Here is a 19,149-nt window from a genome sequence, read left to right on the forward strand (position 1 = left end):
TACCAACCCTCGTACCCCCGCTCAGCTTCCCATATCCCCCTCCACACTTTGCACTCCCGTCCCGTCCTTCACACCAATCTTCTCAGAACACCCCTCCTCCCCCAACTGCACCCCACACAACATGACTCTCTCTCCGCCTATCTCCCCCCCCACACTTAGCACTCCCGTCGCGCCTAGCCTTCACCCTTCCTGCAACCTCTCAACCCCACTCTCACTCCCCACTATCCCACCTCCACCCCCACCCTCCACACCGCCCCATTCACCCTTCCCCTCTCAGCACTGATGCCCTTCCCAATAACGCCAACACCACCCCTAACACCAATCCCCCCTCTAACACTTCCAACCCCTTCACCAGCTCCACCTCTCCTCCCCGATGCCCCCCCTTCTCCAGCAACCTATACGCCTGCTCAGTGCCAGTACCCTCCCCCAAATCCGCGCCCAACACCACGCTGGACATGATTATGTCCACCCTCCTCCAAATGAAAGAAGAACTACACTCCATCAAAGAGTTGCTCATTACACACCCCAGACACCCTCCTCCCATCGCCACCTTTACACCTAATAACACTTCCCACTCACCTACTACTCACCGTACCACATAACACTCCTCACACTGGACCTCTATCCCCTCTCGCAATACCACCAATCGCAACATCAATCGCAATCGCAATACCACCAAGCGCAATAATCCCTTTACACCTAACAACACTTCCTCCTCATCTCCCTCTCGCCTTATCACACAACACTCCCCACACTGGACCTCTATCCCCTCTTGCAATACCGCTAATCGCCCCAGACGCACCACCAATACGATCTCAGATCATGACATACACACCCTTCTCCACTCTTACGTCCCGGCTCCCCAAAATCGCCTAGACACCAACCAGCTGTCCATCCCAACGATTATCTCTAACCCCCTCAGGCACCAAAAGGATAACAACAGAGGCTCCGTCCCCAACAACCTCACAAATGTACCTCTCACTATAGAACCTTCCTCCACCCTCTGCACCCCTAGCCTCAAATGCATACTTCTCAATTGCAGATCGGCCCAAAGACACTCCGCGGGGGTCGCCGATCTCATCATTTCTCTGGAACTAGATCTAGCCATTCTGACTGAAACATGGCTGTCTGATTCTTCTACACCTATCATGGATATCCTAGTCCCCCCCAACTACTGTATCATTAGACTTGACAGTCTATTATTCTATGACCCCCTTGTCCTTGTAAAGCGCTCTGATATCTGCAAAGATCTTGTTCGCGCTATATAAAACTTTCAAAATAAATAAATAAATCTCAGAGGGTTATCTCCTTGCCCTGACTAGAAGCAAGGGTCCCTATTTGGACAGTGGTACCTACCCCTGCCAACTAGAGCCCCCAGTTCTAACACCCCCCTTTGCATTCAATGCCTCAGATGTTTTCACCCTACAGTATACCTCCTGTCTATAAAAGGGGGTCTCCCCCACCTCCTAATATGGTTGGTTATGCTCTGCAGTGTTTGTATAGCAAATAGTTTATCATTTTTAAGGCCTCTTGGCCCTGCATATCAATTTTGTACTAATGAAGAGCACTGGACCAAAGAATGATCTCAGGCATCCCACTAGTTACAACCTTTCACATGACAACATATCATGTCTCATGAATGTCTCATCAACAGCCTGGAGAAATTTGATCACGTCACCCCCCCATCCTGATGGAACTCCGCTGGCTCCCCTGCTGGTCTATACGGTCTTCAAAATAATCTTCATTATTTACCAAGCAGACATGGCCAGCCCCCCTGCCTATCTGGCTGGCAAGTTCATGACCTCCTTTTGTACCGCTTTTGGCCGCCATAAGTGTGGCAGGGTATGCCTAGACGTGAGTCCCATGCTCACTTTGCCACTGGATTCGAGCAAGCCGGGCTGAAGACGGCTGGAATGCCAGAAACCGGTCCTCGGAAGCTTGTTTCCGGTCCAGCGAAGACATGGCTTGGCAGTTTGGGCTGGACTGTTCCCATGAGGCACAGGGTCAGACTGATTTGCATATAGCCATGTCTGAACTGGGGTGGCAGAGTGGGCTAAAGAATGGTGATGGATTAAACCCAGATCTTTTGACTGGGTGTGAGTGTTTGATTGATTCAGATGCTCCGTCCATCACCACCCCCTTTTGTACCGCTTTTGGCTCTCAGCATATCCAAAGCCAAGACACCATCAGACTGGAGGCAAAGAAGTGTGGGAAAAGAAAAGTCAAGGCAACAGTCCTTCTTTGCATCGAGGATATGAAACAACATTACCGTATCCTTCAGAGGAGGGTTGTATCGGTATACAACCCTCCTCCAATTTATGAAAGCGCTAAAGACTCACCTCAAATACATTATACCTCAATGCTGTAATAGTCCACTTCTGCTCCCAGAACCCAGGTACCTCTTAGGTCATTTCTATTTTTGATTTTGGGGTAGATTCACGCTTTACAATTACCAAATAGATATTTACATACTTTTCTCTAAGACTGTACACTACTTACACAAACTCTTTACAGTATATCACTTAATAAATTCCTTAATAGGTATAGCTCACTGGCTCCCGTCCCAAGGATGTTCAGTTGTTGGTGAGTTTAACTGTGCGGAACAGCATCAAACTTTTTTACTGATGTCCAATGAAGATTTCCACGGTCATTCAGGCAATCAACTCTGTTGGATTTGTGTGGCTTGACTGTCTCAAAGTGAAACAATAATGTAAAGTTTCCCAGACATAAGTTTTAAAAAAATGTAGCTATTCTTTCCAAGTATTTCAAATATTTGCCTAATGATTGATGTTTGACTGACATACTTATTGCAGTTGGCTTCCTTCCTATGTCATTTCATAGAGTTTGCACTGGTTTACACCTTTTATAGTACACTATAACCTTTTCCGAACTGGTGAGTGGTGTCAATGATAGAGATCATCTGCAGTCCACCAGATGTCCATTACTATCTTAAAATTCATGGATTTAAAGCACGAAATGGACTTCATGATAACAAAGCATTTGACTGTGAGACAGCACAAAGCTGGAGGATGAAAAGGACAGAGGTTCGGGTGGTACATTCTAGTAAGCATTGGATCAATAGCTACTGTTTTTCTTTATTTGTCATTTCTAACATGCTCAGGTAGTCAAACATGACCACTTGAAAGCGCACTGACCTGCTTTAAATAGATTCCCTTTGTTGGAAAAAATTATAAAATCCAAAAAACACCCTCCTCACCTCATAGAACAGCCCTTCGGGGAACTGGCGGAAGCACTGGGCACACACGAAGCAATCCTCATGGTACAGCTCTCCGTTGCTGTTCACAATTCTTTCTGAAGGGTCAAATCGTGCACGGCAGCGCTCACAGACTGCATTGGCCAAAGCATTGGCCATGTTACTGTAAAAAGAAAATATCCCTTATTAGTTATGGCACAGTGCAAACAACAAAAATAAGTTGCTTTTTTTCCATTCGCTTGGTGCAAGTCTATAGCGCTACACACGACAGAGCGGCACAGAGTGCATTGGAAAAGTGTTTCTGAAAAAGCCCAAAAAAAGTTTAAGACTGAAGGCAATTAAAATGAGAGAACATGCAGGTTGCAAACAGCAAAAGGGATGTAGCATCTTTTGGGAATCATGTTTTGTTCTTTGAGTAATTGTAGAAGTACCTTCTGTTACATCTCATGCTGCTTAAATGACTGCTGGGCCTACCTTGAAGGATGAATCTCTGCTGTAAGTTAAATATTGTACGCACTACCTTGGTACCTTGTCATTAGAAGCAGCAAAGTCAAATCTGCAATCAGTGGCAATATTCAATTGAAATGGTCAATTAAATAAACAATAATACTTCCTTGGCCTTCGCGTAGCTGAGTCACTTGCTTACATAACACAATTGTTTACTATAATGCATTGCAATATTAACAAGCATTGGTAATGCATCGGGTTCGCCTCTGTAATGAATGAAGAGCAGTTTTCATCAATCATCATCCAGGAGGAGGAAAGAGCTCTCTGACAGATAACACGGGAGAGGAGAGAATCTGGCGCAGTGGCCAGAGCTGCTATCTCGAGCTGGGGATCCCGGTTCGAGTCTCTGCAGCGACACGCAACATCCTGTGATTCTATGCAAATCACTTAATCTCTCCGGGTGATAAATTGTTATATAAATATACTGCAATAGTAAAAGGCAAAACTTTATGAAAATATAGTTCCACCAAAGCGGATGTTAACAGTATTTCGGCGGCGGGAAATTAAGAGCAGCAGGCGAGGAACAAGCATTGGTAAATGCAGGGAAATATGCTACAGCCAATAGAAATGGAGGCAAGGTAAGTGGCACTTGCAGGAACCAATGAGAAGCCAAGACAAAAAGGCAGCAGGATGCAAGTACCTTTTAAGTTCATATTAAAAACAGTAGATTTCTTAAGCACAGCGAAAGCGCTGTGCAGGCAAAATCTTAAAAGTCTGAAAAACCTGGAGCACACAGTACAAAACTTTTACAGAAGAAGTGGAATAAAAATGTAACATTGCATCCTGAATACTCTCTGGCAATATACATTTCTCTAATAACATAATTTGACTCTACTGACTCAAATTAATATACTGATTGCAGTTATATACTATAGCTAATACCTCTAAGAAAAGTGCTCTCTGGGGAGCCGAATGAAACACACACAATAGATTAATAAACAATAACTTTGGAGTAAAGGACTGGTTAAGCCTGCAGAGAGTAGGTCAGCTATGGCCCCTGCCCTCCTAGAATTAGGTTTTCACATCAACTCTAACCTGCCCTGTAGGCTCACATTAAAAACATGTAAAAACAGTATCAGTACGTCACCTCATTACCTCCACTCATAGATAGGACTTCCTCCTTTCTAAACACTGATTCCAGAAATGCCGTAAGTGGCAGGCCTCCCACGATTCACTCGACTCCATATCAAATCTACCCTCAACACATTCCTTTGTCGTTCACCATCAGCACTCTCCAGAACAACACCAGCCATTTTATGCGGTTCTCTCTGGAACAGATGTTCCCTTCAAAATAGCTCAACTCTGAAAGTAAATGTGCTACATCACTGAAACCTTCCACACGAAGCTAGTAAGTATTCCTACTCTGGACCCAGGAAATAAATAAGTTCTTTAAGGAATTTTTTATGGCCTGGGGTTGACGTTTCCTTCCATGGTATCATGTAGATCTGGAAACTTTGCAAGTGTCAATCCTTTTATCTCAAGCACCTTAAAATCTAAGACTGCCTCGCAGCATTATCCTGATTCTGTGCTTGGTTCCCAAGAAAACACCTCAACATTGAATGACTGAGTAAACTGGAATATTCCACTAGATAGATGCCTTAATCTGCTGGCCCATAGTTCAGGGGATACGCAAGGACCGAATTACGATCTTGGCAGATGGGATACTCCGTCACTCACATACGTGACAGCCTTCCGCTGTAATACAAGTTCCATAGGATATAAGGGAATTGTAATGTGGCGGACGAGATATCCGTCACGTGTGTGAAGGAGTAACCCTGGCCACCAATATCGTAATCAGGCCCTAAATCTTTAGTGTTGACAAAAGGAAGGAGTGATCCTTTCAACTGGCCATTCTTCCAAGCAGAGTGTTTCTAATAAAAATAAATAAAATATTCATGCCTTGACCAGTAGGCAGGCAGGTCAGACACATATTAATTGGCTACAGAGGATGTGTGGAAGATAGCAGAAATAAGCTATACATCAGTCAGTCACTCTTTCTCTCACTAAATGGCTTGTCAATGAATTTGGTTTCAGCTGAGAATTGTTATATAGCATGAACCTGATGTCAGGTGTATTTGAAGCTTCTATTACAATTAGAGAAGAATTTGTAACGGAAATCTAAAAATCATTTTCAACACCAACCGGAGAGTGCAAAAGCATAATTAAGATCTGCAAATTTTGGAGATAGCCATGACGTGAAGGGAGACATGGGAAGAGTGCGGTAACGATGGAAGGAAAATGTAGTTTTTGGAGGATTGTCTGGCACCTGGGAACTAAGGGAAGGCAGCAATGAAATGCAGTGAGAGAGACTGTGGTGTTGGTGGGAGAGAGTTCCACATAAGTGAATGGCTGCTTGAGAAGGCACCTGGCAGGCTCCTCCCTGCTTGGTTTCCTGCTTTTGTCCCCTGCTTGGCACATACGCTATCCCGTCCAAAGAACCACACAAACAACAGGAAATCACACCCAACTATCCTTTCCACTCCAGACCTACCCTGGCATCTCCACTGCGAGCAGGTCTGCCTCCACGAGGGAGCGCGTGGCGCTCAGGCGGTCCTGCCTCCTGCGGTAGAGCTCGGAGAAGGTCAGCGCCCGCAGCCTGGAACTAGCCATGACTCTACGGGTGGGGCTGCCAGAGTTTACTGCAGAGGACAGCGGTGGCTACAGTGCAGCCCCATTAATGAACCATTTCCGGCCGGCGGTATCCGCTTCTTGATGTCACTCGTATGAAGGCAGGCCTGATGGGGAGGGGGAGAGCCAACTATCTGAGCTTCAAGCTAAAAAGACCCTCCCTGGAGAGCGACGAGAAGCATCTGTGGTCCTAGGATAACCCTCTACTCTTCCGCCTCTCTATCCCGTTCCCAGGAGCCTGCGTTGCAGCCACTGGCCTCCTTAACATACATGGAGCGCGCGCCCCTCCACTCACCCACTCCTAAACATACAAGCATGGCTCTGGGAGCCCGCGAGCCTGGCATCCCTGGGTCTGAATGGGAACAAAAGTCACATAGCTGGCATTCCAGCCGGGCATTCCGACGCCCAGGGCTGGCTGCCGCCGGGACCTAACACAGCCGCAGTCATGAGCGGCCCGGCATGCTGTGCTCGGCCCCCTCCCGCCTTCTTTCACTTGGTCCAGAGGGGATTGGACAGGAAGGGCGGCGATGCAGCCGCACTTGGCAAAATGGTCGTCTAATGAGATGAACACTTCATGGAAAAACAAAACATACACAAGTTCGAGCAATCAAAAGTTGAAGGAGTCGAGTAAGAAAACACATCGCACATACACCTCTAGCTCTCAGCATTGCGAGAGTTGCTTTACTTGCGTAGGGTAGTCCAAAAAGATGGGAATCATCAGACACAATTAGAAGCTAATTTTACACATGCTTCTACTCTCTACCACAAGCCCTAGGGCACCAATCGCACAAACGAAGATATAATGACCTATGCCATGGCATGTCATGCTGGTACTTGCCTACAGCTTAACACTGTCGCCGTCTTCACTCCCAGAATGCCTGTATTCGACAGATAGAATAAATGGGTTGGGTGAAAAGCGGTATTAACAAGTGGGTGGGTGTCAATCTGTGGGTTATCAGAATGGACAAACCCTGCTGAATCTATGTGCCTTATTGTTCAATGGCCACGATACCATAAGAATGAGGTTGGAGGTGCTGTGGAGATTGGGCCCATCTATGGTGGAGTGATGGAAAATTACACCAGCACTGTATCAGAACCAGCACTGAAATAGCCAGTAGGTCCGCCTTTTTGAGTCTGGCTTATCAAAAACATCTTGGTTATACTAAAATGATATGTATAATATACTTAGTAGCCCTCTTCATTCATCGTCATTTGTCTTCATTCATTGGTCTGCTGTTGCAATTGTAATCACAAATTGCATTTAAAGAACGCTTACTACCCCTGATGAGGCGTTGAAGTGCTTGGCAGTGAGTAGTATGCTACTCCGGAACCCGAGGTTAATAGTAAGTAGACTAGTAATAAATGTTTTTTTCCTTCTTGTGCATTAGTTGTGGGAAGTTTGTGCTCTTGGTTTCTAGTATGTTTAACAGAACATAACGTGTATTTGTAAAGCGCACGTTCACCCCAGCAGCGGGGCATCTTGGCGCTGAAATAACAGATGTATATTGTTACCCAACTCAATGTTACTCATTTTATCGACCTCAAATGGATGAAAGGCTGAGTGGACCCGCAGGGATTTCAACCTGTGACCATGAGGTCGAACACAGGCCCCTGCAGTGGATGCATTAGTCCACTGAGCCACCAGACCCGGCTTTAGTAGAGTTTAGAGTAGGGATCGAATTATGGGAATGAATTTGAAAGGGGAAGTAGTTGTTGTTTTTGGGTTTAGGCTAGACAGCTCATGCCCTGCCTTTTCAGAACATGTTATTTTTAATCAGTGGGCTTACAGACTGGACATTAGAGCGGGAAGTAAACAGTTATTTCCCATGGAGATTCGTGTTTAATTTCACAATAGTAAACTGGAGATGTGCCAGGCTGTAAATCAACCATTTCATGCCCGTGTGCAGTGGCACAGAGTGTCAGAGTGGCGTGACAGAGTGGCATGGAGTGGCATACAGCACAGTGGCAAAGAGTAGAGTGGTGTAGAGTAGAGTGGTGTAGAGTGGCACAGTGGAGTGGCGTAGGAGCAGTGGCACAGAATGCAGTGGCGTAAAGTAGATTGTTTCAGATTAGAGTGAAGTGGCTTAGAGTGGAGTGGCCTAGACTGGAGTGGTGTAGAGTGCAGTGGTGCATAGTACAGTAGAGTAGAGTGGCCAGAGCAGAGTTGAAAGGTGCAGAGTGGATTGGCATAGACTGCAGTGTGGTGGAGTGCATTGACATAGAGTGGTGCAGTGGCATAGAGTCCAGTGGTGCAGAGTAAAGTGTTGTAGAGTATATTGGCATAGAGTACAGGGGTGCAGAGTAAAGTAGCAGAGAAAGCAGTGGCATAGAGTACAGTGGTGCAGAGTAAAATAGAGTGGCATAGAAATCGGTGAAGTAGAGTGCAATGGTGTAGAGTGCAGTGGCATAGAGTATATTGTCTTACAGTGCACTGGTGTAGAATGCATTGGTTTTGAGTAAGGTGGCATAGGGTGCAGTGGTGAAGAGTAGAGTGAAGTGGCGCTGGATAGATTGCAGTGGTGTAGAGTGAAGTGATGTAAAATGGAATAGTGGAGAGTGGAATAGAGTGGCCCAGAGTGCAGTGCCATAGAGTAGATTGTTTCAGAATAGAGTGAAGTGGTATAGAGTGCAGTGGCATAGAGTAGAGTGCCCTAGAGTGCAATGGTGCAGAGTAAATTAGATTGGCTTAAAGTGGATTGGCGTAGATTGCAGTGATGTAGATTGGAGAAATACACAGAAGAGTGGTGTAAAGTACAGTGGCATACAGTTCATTGGCGTAGCATGCAGTATGGTGGCGCAGTGTAGTGTGCAGTGGCATAGAGAGCAGTGGTGCAGAGTAGAGTGGCGTAAAATTCAGAGGTGAAGAGTGCAGTGTTACAGAGCAGCATGGCATAGAGTGCAGTAGTGCAGAGTGGAGTGGTGCAGAGTAGAGTGCAGTGGTGTAGAGTGGTGTGATGCAGAGTAGAGTGGCATATGGTGTAGTGTTGTAGAGTACACTGGCACAGAGAGAGTGCAGTGTTGCAGAGTAGACTGTTGTTGAGTGAAGTGGTGTATAGTACATTGGCATAGAGTGCAGTGGTGTAGAGTGGCATAGAGAGCAGAGGCATAGAGTACAGTGGTGCAGAGAGGAACAATGTGGAGTAGAGTACAGTGGTGTAGAGTACACTGGCGTAGGGTGTTGCAGCGTGGTGTAGAGTGCAGTGGTGTAGGGTGCAATGATAAAGAGTGCAGTGGTGTATAGCATGTTAGAGTGGGGCAGAGTGCAGGGGCATAGAGTAGATTGTTGCAAAGTATAGTAGAGTGGCGTGCAGTAAAGTGCCATAGAATGGAGTGGAGTAGAGCGGAGTCTGGTAGTGTGGAGAGGTCCAAAGTAGAGAGGAGTGGGGTAAAGTGGAGTATACTTGGTGTGGTAACGCACTGCCATTACAGACAACACATCTTCAATTGAAATGATCACTATATTAGCACAGAGATGCAGCTTTACTGATAAAAGTATACAACAAACTAGCAATATGGAAATCACCTAGTGTGCTGAAGTGTTTTGATCATATTAAAATATTTATTTTCACCACACTTCAGAATTACAAAAAAATAAACTTGATTTTTATTTTCCTAATACTGATATATTTTGAAATATGAGCACAGTTCCTATTTGTTGTGTGGTAGAAAAAAGCCTTTCGATTCCAGCAGGATTGTCACATAAATTCTCTCACTTTGAAGTCACAGAAAGAAGAGTAAACACCAAGCTCCCTCGCAAACAGAATCTGACATTTGACCTCTGCCTTTGAATGCACAGCACATGTGACAAAATAAGAACAAGATTTAAAGGCCTGTTTACAGAAAGAGAGCACTCAGAAGGAAACAGTAAACAAGGTCTGGACAACAGAAGGGCCAAACTCAAGCTGGACAGCCTAAAACAATTAAAGCCAGCAAACAGAAAGCAAGTAAATGTGAGTTACAAACCACAAAACCAATGGTAAGCAATGGGTGGAATGCATTCCCAGGGAAGCTTTCAGAATGCCCATAAGAAGCAGTAAGCAACCCAGACAGCTGTGCTGTCTGGTACAATTCGACCTAGAAAAGGAGTATTTATATACCAACACAAAGTGAAATGTGACATACACAAATAAAAACACATAGATCTCCTGAGGTCAGTACTCTAGTGTAAGGTAGGCAGTTCACTGAGTCCCCCTTCCCTCTCTTTTGGTAATGGTTATTCCCCATTCACCATATGTGAAATTTAGGTTAGACCCAATGCAACCCAACTGGGCTAGCAAGGAGGGAAGGTGATATGGCGTGACTAGAACGGGGTCCGTAGCGTTGAGGAGCTGGGCTGGATGGTTCCTTCCGGTCGTTCGTCTCCCAAGGATCTCCCGATTCTTCGTCTCTCGTCACCGGACGTGGCCCCAGAAAGAAAAAGACAATATGGAGTTTTTAGGCAACCATTCGGTGTACTGCCCTAGGATACAGGGAAGGGAGTGCGGGTATTGCTTTGTGTATCAGCCACCACCAGTGTAAACAACGAAAAACAATAGTGAGAGGCAGTAATCCTCGTACCGTAACCCGTGAGGTGGTTAATAGAGAAAAAGGCAGAAGATTCCGCAAAACTCTTGACCGCCCACTAGCGCCTACCCGTTCCCACCCTTAGCGAACAAGAGTCCCCGCAGTTTCCTCCATACCTGGTTTAGCCACGCTCCTCCGTGAGCGTGGCTTGGCGAAGCGTGTTGCCGTTGGCCTCTTGGCTCTCCTCCCGCTGGTTCCTCTGGATCTTCTCGGCCGGTCAAAAATCCCTCCGGCCGATCGTTGATCCTCCAACCCGATTTGCTTGCTCTCCGTCTCTCTCCGTCTTCACTTCCGGCTTCCGCCCTTGGTCCTTCCGTATCCGCCCTTTTCTGTAGCGTAGTCGGTTGTGATAGGCCGATGAGGGCTGTCGTCACGGGGGCAAACACCGCCTCTGCAAGGTCCGGATCTTCCTTAAAGGGTCTGCTCCAATCCTGTGAAGGAGATTGACAGTCACTCTCGGTGGCTACTTCGTAGGATCCAGTGACCCTGTAACAAATCTCCCCCCCTAGCTTTCCCCACTCGGGGGAAAGGGGATAGTGAGAAAGAAAGTCAGAGTTTGTTTGTTCCGCCCCCTTCCTATGGCAGACCTCAAAGTCATAGGGTTGAAGTGACAGGAACCAACGTAGTATACGGTCATTCCGACCCTTGTTCTGCTGTAGCCAAGTCAACGGGACGTGGTCTGTAAAAAGGGTGAAGTGACGGCCTTCTAGATAATAACGGAGTTTGTCAATACTCCATTTTACCGCTAGACATTGCTTTTCGATTGTGGGGTATGAGGTCTCTCTAGGGAACAATTTGTGACTCAGGTACAGTATGGGTTTTTCCCTGTTCTCTTCATCTAGTTGGGATGAGACGGCACCTAACCCTACCCCTACGCGGTCAAACGGCTTCCTGATAATAGGCAGGGGGACTAGCGGAACTTTAGGGGGTATGTAGTATTTCGTTTTTGACAGATTCGGCACTCTTGGCAAAAACGTTTCACCTGAGCATACACACCTGGCCAAAAGAAATTTTGGGTAATAGAGTCGGTGGTTTTCTCCGTCCCTGAATATCCTGCCAACAGATGGGCGTGGGCATAAAACATAACTTGTTCTCGGAAATCGATCGGTACGATCAGCTGGGGTTGGGCTTTTTCGGTCCTATGTCTAAATAGAAGACCCTTTCGTTTGACAAAACAGGGGTAAGTACGGTTGCCCTTGTTTTTGTTGTCTTGTGCGTTCTGCCATGCCTGAGCTAGAGAGGCATCGTTCAGTTGGGCAGTCCGGAAATGGTTGTCAGTGGCCCAGGGCTCGGAGACTAAGAAACCTGGTATGGAAGTGCCAGTCGTGCTATTCTTCTGTAGGGATTCTGTCATAAGGGTGGAGAAACATAAGTTGTCTGTACCAATAATAAGGGGTTCAGGTAATTCTTGGAGGACCCCTAACTCACACTGGAGACCTCTACCGTTTTCTGTTGTGACCGTTACCCTGGCTAATGGGTAGTTCCTGACCTCCCTATCTACACACCTAATCCCAACTGTGCGTCTTAGCAGGATACATGAAGCAGGTAAAAGGTTCTGTCTGACAACAGAATGGCGACAGCCGGAGTCCAACAAAGCTTAGGTTTTGTGTTTGTTCAGGGTTACACTTGCGTAGAAAGTGGGTCCTGTTTCTTGGGCGTACATGATGGCGTGGGGCATGTAGCCTACTTCCATCGGTTCTTCCTCCCCTTTTTCTCTTCGCTTTCGACAATATCGGGCTATATGCCCCCACTCCCCACAGTCACAACACTGTGGTTCTATCGCGGCAGAGAGTTTCAGGTTTGCTTGGACGCATGCGAACAGGAGGTTTTGAAGTGGATTTAGGATTTCTCTTCTCAAGTTTAGCTGGGGGCATGCTTTTGGCTGCCCTTTCGGGTTCTTTGGGGATGTTGCGTGACTGAGCCCTGGCATACGAATTGGCCATTTCTATGGCTTGCTCTAGGGTTAACCCTCCATGTTGCCTAAGCCATCTTTGGGTTCCATATGGCAGAGCTTTGAGGAATTGTTCAAGATACATTTTGTTCAGAACGTCTTCCCTCGTGGAGTCCATGGGTTTCAGCCATCTATCCGCTGCGTCCTTAAGTTTAAAGAAAAGAGTTTTAGGGGTATTGGCGGGGAGCCCTCTTTCTTGTCTGAAACGCAGTCTATGACTCTCATCGTCCACTCCCATCCTATCCATTATAAACTGCTTTACGTGGCCATACTTGGCGGTCCCATCTTTATTGGCTAATTGATAAGCCACTTGGGATTCCCCTGACAGAAGGGGGGCTAGGTAGAAGGGCCAACGTTCTCCCGGCCATGCACTAGCCCTGGCCGCCCTTTCGACATACTTTTGTAGCGGAACAACAGTCCCCGGGGGAGCGGCACTCCGACTTTGTCCTAGCGCAGCCAATAGCTGGGTTTGTCCTTCGGCTAACTTTGTTAGATTGTCTGCCTGCGTTTGAATCGCAGTTCTGAAGATCGCTCGGTTATGCTCAGCCTGATCAGTCGACTGTCCGATGGCCCATTCAAGTTTGGCCTGTCCCTCCCTCATTTGATTGATTAAGGCTTCCATCTTGACAGACGGAAAGCTCCTATCTGGCTCGCCATTTTGTAACCCGACTTGGCTAGCAAGGAGGGGAGGAGCCGACAAACACGATGATGTTACATTGGGCAGTTTTATTTGTAGGTACAAGGTGATATAGCGTGACTAGAACGGGGTCCGTAGCGTTGAGGAGCTGGGCTGGATGGTTCCTTCCGGTGGTTTGTCTCCCAAGGATCTCCCAATTCTTCGTCTCACGTCACCGGACGTGGCCCCAGAAAGAAAAAGACAACATGGAGTTTTTAGGCAACCGTTCGGTGTACTGCCCTAGGATACAGGAAAGGGAATGCGGGTATTGCTTTGTGTACCAGCCACCACAAGTGTAAACAACGAAAAACAATAGTGAGAGGCAGTAATCCTCGTACCGTAACCCGTGAGGTGATTAATAAAGAAAAAGGCAGAAGATTCCGCAACACTCTTGATCGCCCACTAGCAACTACCCGTTCCCACCCTTAGCGAACAAGAGTCCCCGGAGTTTCCTTCGTACCTGGTTTAGCCACGCTCCTCCATGAGCGTGGCTGGGCGAAGCGTGTTGCCGTTGGCCTCCTGGCTCTCCTCCCGCTGGTTCCTCTGGATCTTCTCCGCCGGTCGAAAATCCCTCCAGACGATCGTTGATCCTCCAACCCGATCTGCTTGCTCTCCGTCTTCACTCCCGGCTTCCGCCCTTGGTCCTTCCATATCCGCCCTTTTCTGTAGCGTCATCGGTTGTGATAGGCCGACGAGGGCTGTCGTCACGGGGGCAAACACCGCCTCTGCAAGGCCCGGATCTTCCTTAAAGGGTCCGCTCCAATCCTATGAAGGAGATTGGCAGTCCCTCTCGGTGGCTACTTCGTAGGATCCAGTGACCCCGTAACACCCAACTAGCAGTCTGAGTCTTTGGAATTCGCCTCCAAAGTCAAAAGTGTTCCAGCGCCTACAGCGCTATATAGGCAGAACAAGTTCCTCAGGGCCCTTTGGCCCTGGGATCAGTGTTGCTCTACCGAAGTCCCCAGCAGCAGCATTCGACACATGGACATCATGGAGGTCTGCAGCAGCAGCACTCTGGCTTTGCAGGGGCTGCAGATGGTTGTCCTCGGCGCTCCCTCCGGTGTTATGGTAAGTTCCTCTGATTGCTCTCGCAGGTAAGGGGTGATTGTACAAGTTCAGATGCTTCAGGCGAGGTGCGGGCACTCGCAGGTCACCACGGCAGTCTGCCCTCCCGGCACAAGCAAAAACAGCTCATGATTGGTGCAGCCACGGCTAACTTGATGGCAGCCCCCTCTGACCTGTAGGACTCACTCCATTGACACAGGTAACAAGCATATGTAATGCAAAAGGTCTCGCATTTGCGAGATTTAAGCTATTGGCAATGTAAATGACACCGCCTTTTATTTATCAGTTTTGACAATTAACACATAAATAAAAGGCATTGTCATTTACAATGCCAATAGCTCAAACTCTGGTAAATACGAGACCTATTTCATCTCAAAGAAGCGCTGCCAGTTTCCAGGATGCTTGGAAAGTGAATGTTGCAGGAAAGCATGACGAGCCCGCAGTAGGAGCAACTCATTAAAGAAAATAGTGCTTACAGACTAAATAAGCCATACAGTGTAACAACAGAAATAAAAGCACCAGTCCTCATGGGAGGTTACAAACGAAGACAAGGCGCTACTAAGGAGGGACTAAGAAGCCTATTAACGAATCAGAAGCCAGCATTTACGAAGGACAATGACACATCTGGGCGGAGAGTGGGCAGGGCTTCAAGTCCATACTCGAATACAGCCTGCCTCGCGGAGCAGCGCATGCGCTGCCCAGGCTCGACCAAAAAACTTTTCAGTCCTTCTGATCACCACCGGGTACGCTACGACACTGCACACAAGTTACTTAACTACTGACAAACGCAGTAGCCTTGCATCTCTATGAGGGTATCGCTTTAGGTGCCCCTCCCAGTCCAACAATGCCACAATCCATGAGACTGGCCTATGTCATGGCTACACACAATGATCCATGTTCGCCCATGACTTCTAACATCAGCGCCAGGGATCCAGATACAGTTGTAAATGGGTCACTCATGACAGGGGCACATGACCATGCGAGGGATTTTTCTGTCCCAACAGTACGCAATACAAATCAGACAGAAAAAAAGGGAAAAAGTTATCCAACTATCCTTCAGCTTTCCTAAAGTGTCCCCAATTTCACCATTAGCCCTCACAGCTAACAAAGTACAGAAACGTAAAATTATTTATTTAAAAAAGTTTTTACTTGCCAGTCCTTTATGTCCAAATTAATCATAATGGGTAGAATAAATTATGAAACTCTCCCAAACACTGATTCACGTTATTAGTCAAATGTACCAAAACACTAAAGTATTGTTTAGTTTTAAGAATTTCTAAATCAAGATCAGGACTGCTGATAACGTTTGAACCCATTAAACTTTCATATTTTTAGACGCTATTAATGCAATCTTCTCACTGATTACTGCCATTGAATTATAGCAGTCTAGTACTCAATTTGCCAAAATACAATGGAATCAATGTGAGGCAGAGATCCTGGGTGTTTACTAGAGCCATTAACGGCCAAAGGTTTAGTGAGATAGTCTAACTCGAGATGTATTCAAAAGCTTAAGAGGAAAGATAAATATTTTCCAATATGTCAATTTCTCCTATTCTTCCTTGTGCCACAGTTTTTTCGAGCAAACTGATGTCTGAATATCAATGACATAATGCCCTTTTGAAAGTAAAAGTGGGGAACGGACATTGTTGCATAGTGCAACCCATTAGCAATTGGCTCACAATAGGCAGGTCTCCTTAATGCTATGATTTGTTTACACATTACTTGCAGGGCTGATTATCCACTCACAATGCCTTCTAAGCCGCAGATGAGCGTTCGCTGGCAGACAAGTGATGCCCGGTGTTAAATACAAGAGTGTAAGTGATTGGTCAGATGTCTGTCATAACCATGGAGCGCTATTTCCTACTTAGAGGTTGTTCCAGTGTGTTTTTTGCCACACACACAAACTGCTGGTGCTTCGACCTTAGGGTGTGCTGTCACAATTCGTTTTGAAAACAGGAGTTTTATTCAATTATGCAAATGAGTCTTCGAATCTCCGAATACAGTGATTTTTTTTATAGACTGCATATTTACCTTATCACATAAGTCCTTATGAATGGGCTAAAGGCAAGTGCTAAGAAGTCTCTCTACCTACAAGGCTCTTTCCTCTGGCTTGAAACTGATTCTACAAGGGGTAGACATATCAGGGAACTAGAACTTGTCACTTGCATCAAATGTAATAAACCTTGCTTAAATTAAAGTACTATAAAAATATTCCCAAATAGTTGTCATATGATCTATAGTTATCCAGTATCCCAAATGGATTTGATCATAGGAAATATTTTTGTTTCAATTATTTTCACCTAATCAGGAGGGAATGATATAATTCTTGCTAAACAGGCCGCTATATGTCAAAATCAGTTAAAAAAGTGTACTGATTTCAGAAACAGCAACACGACTTTTCAATTTAGATGCTACGTTTGGAATCAATGGTGCAGGAAAAATATCAGCCTGAATTATGCATTACTACATGCAAATCATTAAAACATGCCCAAGAGAAAAAATCTTCCACTGCTGTTCTAGTACATGGAATTGTTGATTAAGATTATCAAAGTCCAATTTCTCCTTCTCTGAGCTAACTGTATTAGATCAAGCAAAATAGACGGAACTGTCTTTTGCCAGTCCTAAAAACCTAAAAACTCACTACATTGGAAATCTCACCCCACTTGATGATTTTGCCCCAGGTTGCCCAATTAGTACCAAACTCTTGAGCGCCTGTGTTTAAAATTCACCAGCTGAACATGCCAAATTTGTGGCAGACTGGTTGAAAAGTTCAAGTTGTAAAGAGGACCTAAAACCTGAGCGCTTTCAAAATTACAAGGATTCGGGATAGGCAACTTTTTCAACAAATACGACCAAAACCTCTGAAAGAAGTCGGCCAAATTTTTGTGGGCAGGAAAACTGACGAAAAGTTCAATCCATGGCAAAAGACTTTGTCCTTTTCTATCTCGGTGTGGATGGCACTGTGCTAATCCTATGCTTAAAGACTTTGATAGAAAAACAGACATTTGAGGTGAGCAGATATAGAGTGTCGCTGGTGTTGAGAGTGCTCTAACAGGAGCCGCTTTCCACCTAAACTTGAGAACTACCCAGAGTTCTCTCCTTCTTTTTTGTATATATATATATATATATATATATATATATATATATATATATATATATATATATATATATATATATATATATATATATATATATATATAAATATATCTCACTTGGAGGATTAATTTGAATAGTTTTATTTATATGTATTGAGATACTTGTAATTTACTTTTTTTTTTGCCTATTATAATGAAAGAGACAGTAGAGAGAAATTCCAATAATCTACTACAAGGTGCTCCTCATTTCGGACACAGAACCTCACCCAACAATGATGGTATGTTTCATTATTGGGCTCCCTTCTGCAGCCAGCATCAGATCTGTTTGAATGGGCTCCAGATAATGGGAGCTTTTAGTGAGCTCTGTAAGAAGGATTTCAGTATCAGTTAGATCCTATAATGTATGAATATAAGGTAAAATTCCATGATCCAACAGGAGTATGCATCCCCTATTAAAGAGTGCGCATAGGTTCGGTTTATTAGAGTGGGAATAAGCTCCAATAGAAGCAGGAGTCCTCATACACCCAAATGGGTTTCATACTTCATCACTGGTCAAGCTCGTCGGGCCGGCACTGCAATGCCCGACGGGCACCTGCAAAGGGGCTCATTGCCGGAGATCTTTTAACAAACTGCTGTTTGATTAAGTGAGGGTGTGTGGCTAGTGGTGCAGATTGGTGAAACTTAGATGTGAACAAAAGGGTATTAAAATAGAGCAAATGAGACTCAGGGACAAGAGATTTTAATGAATGAACTCAATCGTCTAGTTAAAATGGTAGTTTACTATCGAAGGATATGTTGATCCTAGATAGTTAAGTGGATTTTTAATTGGTCAACATCTTTCTCGCTGAGTCAACCAAAAAGATCTGGACCTGGGAAATAGATTTCAGGTCCCAAAATTAACGTAATCTATAAAGTGACAGGAATCACTGGTGTGTATTCTCAAGAGGATATTAACAATCACTTAGCCAAATTATGGTAAATCTTCTACCTTTTTTTCTGTAAAAAATGTCCTAATTAGGGTTACGGTAGTGCCCCGCAAGAGAAGGTAGAAGAAACGCTAATTAGCGTAACGCAGACGGAACGGCGTCCATCGCAAGACCTACCTAATTCCTTGGGGCAGGGGAAAGTGTTAAAGGGGTGGGGTTGGAGGTGAAAAATATGTTTTTTTCTCAGAGGAAATTTCGCACATTCCTAATGGCCAAACCCGCTGAATGGATTTAATACAAACTAGGCATCAAAGTAGAACTTGGCTCACAAGGGACCTGATTCACAAAGACCCGCTGTTGTGGGGGAGTCTCTGCACTCAGGGAGAGGGGACTCGGCAATGAGAACTCTCATTGCGGAGATTCCGCCCCCAGTGTGGAGACTTCCCCTTCTTATTGCGGAGATTCTGCACCAAGTGCAGACTCCCCACGACTGCGGGGCCTCTGCCACAAGTGCAGAGGCCCTT

At 45.6% G+C, this 19,149-nt stretch overlaps 1 protein-coding gene across 11 annotated transcripts in view; it reads right to left on the reverse strand.

The window, feature by feature from the left end:
* The window catches only part of LIMS2 (LIM zinc finger domain containing 2), a 470,048-nt gene that overhangs the window by 266,914 nt on the left and 183,985 nt on the right, over positions 1-19,149 (reverse strand). For 8 of the 11 annotated variants that reach the window (XR_013602372.1, XM_078666051.1, XM_078666055.1 and 5 more), the window contains one exon: positions 3,218-3,377. Coding sequence is in view for 9 of the 11 variants with exons in the window: in XM_078666051.1 (XP_078522177.1) it covers positions 3,218-3,377 (160 nt within the window). In the remaining 2 variants the exon portion in view is untranslated. Of the gene's footprint in view, positions 1-3,217; positions 3,378-6,212; positions 6,325-6,644; positions 6,814-19,149 lie in introns of those variants that run through there. The other 3 variants (XR_013602371.1, XM_078666049.1, XM_078666048.1) reach the window with 3 other exon arrangements.

This window comes from Lissotriton helveticus, chromosome 11 (assembly GCF_964261635.1).
Source record: "Lissotriton helveticus chromosome 11, aLisHel1.1, whole genome shotgun sequence".
Classification (NCBI taxonomy): Eukaryota; Metazoa; Chordata; class Amphibia; order Caudata; family Salamandridae; genus Lissotriton; species Lissotriton helveticus.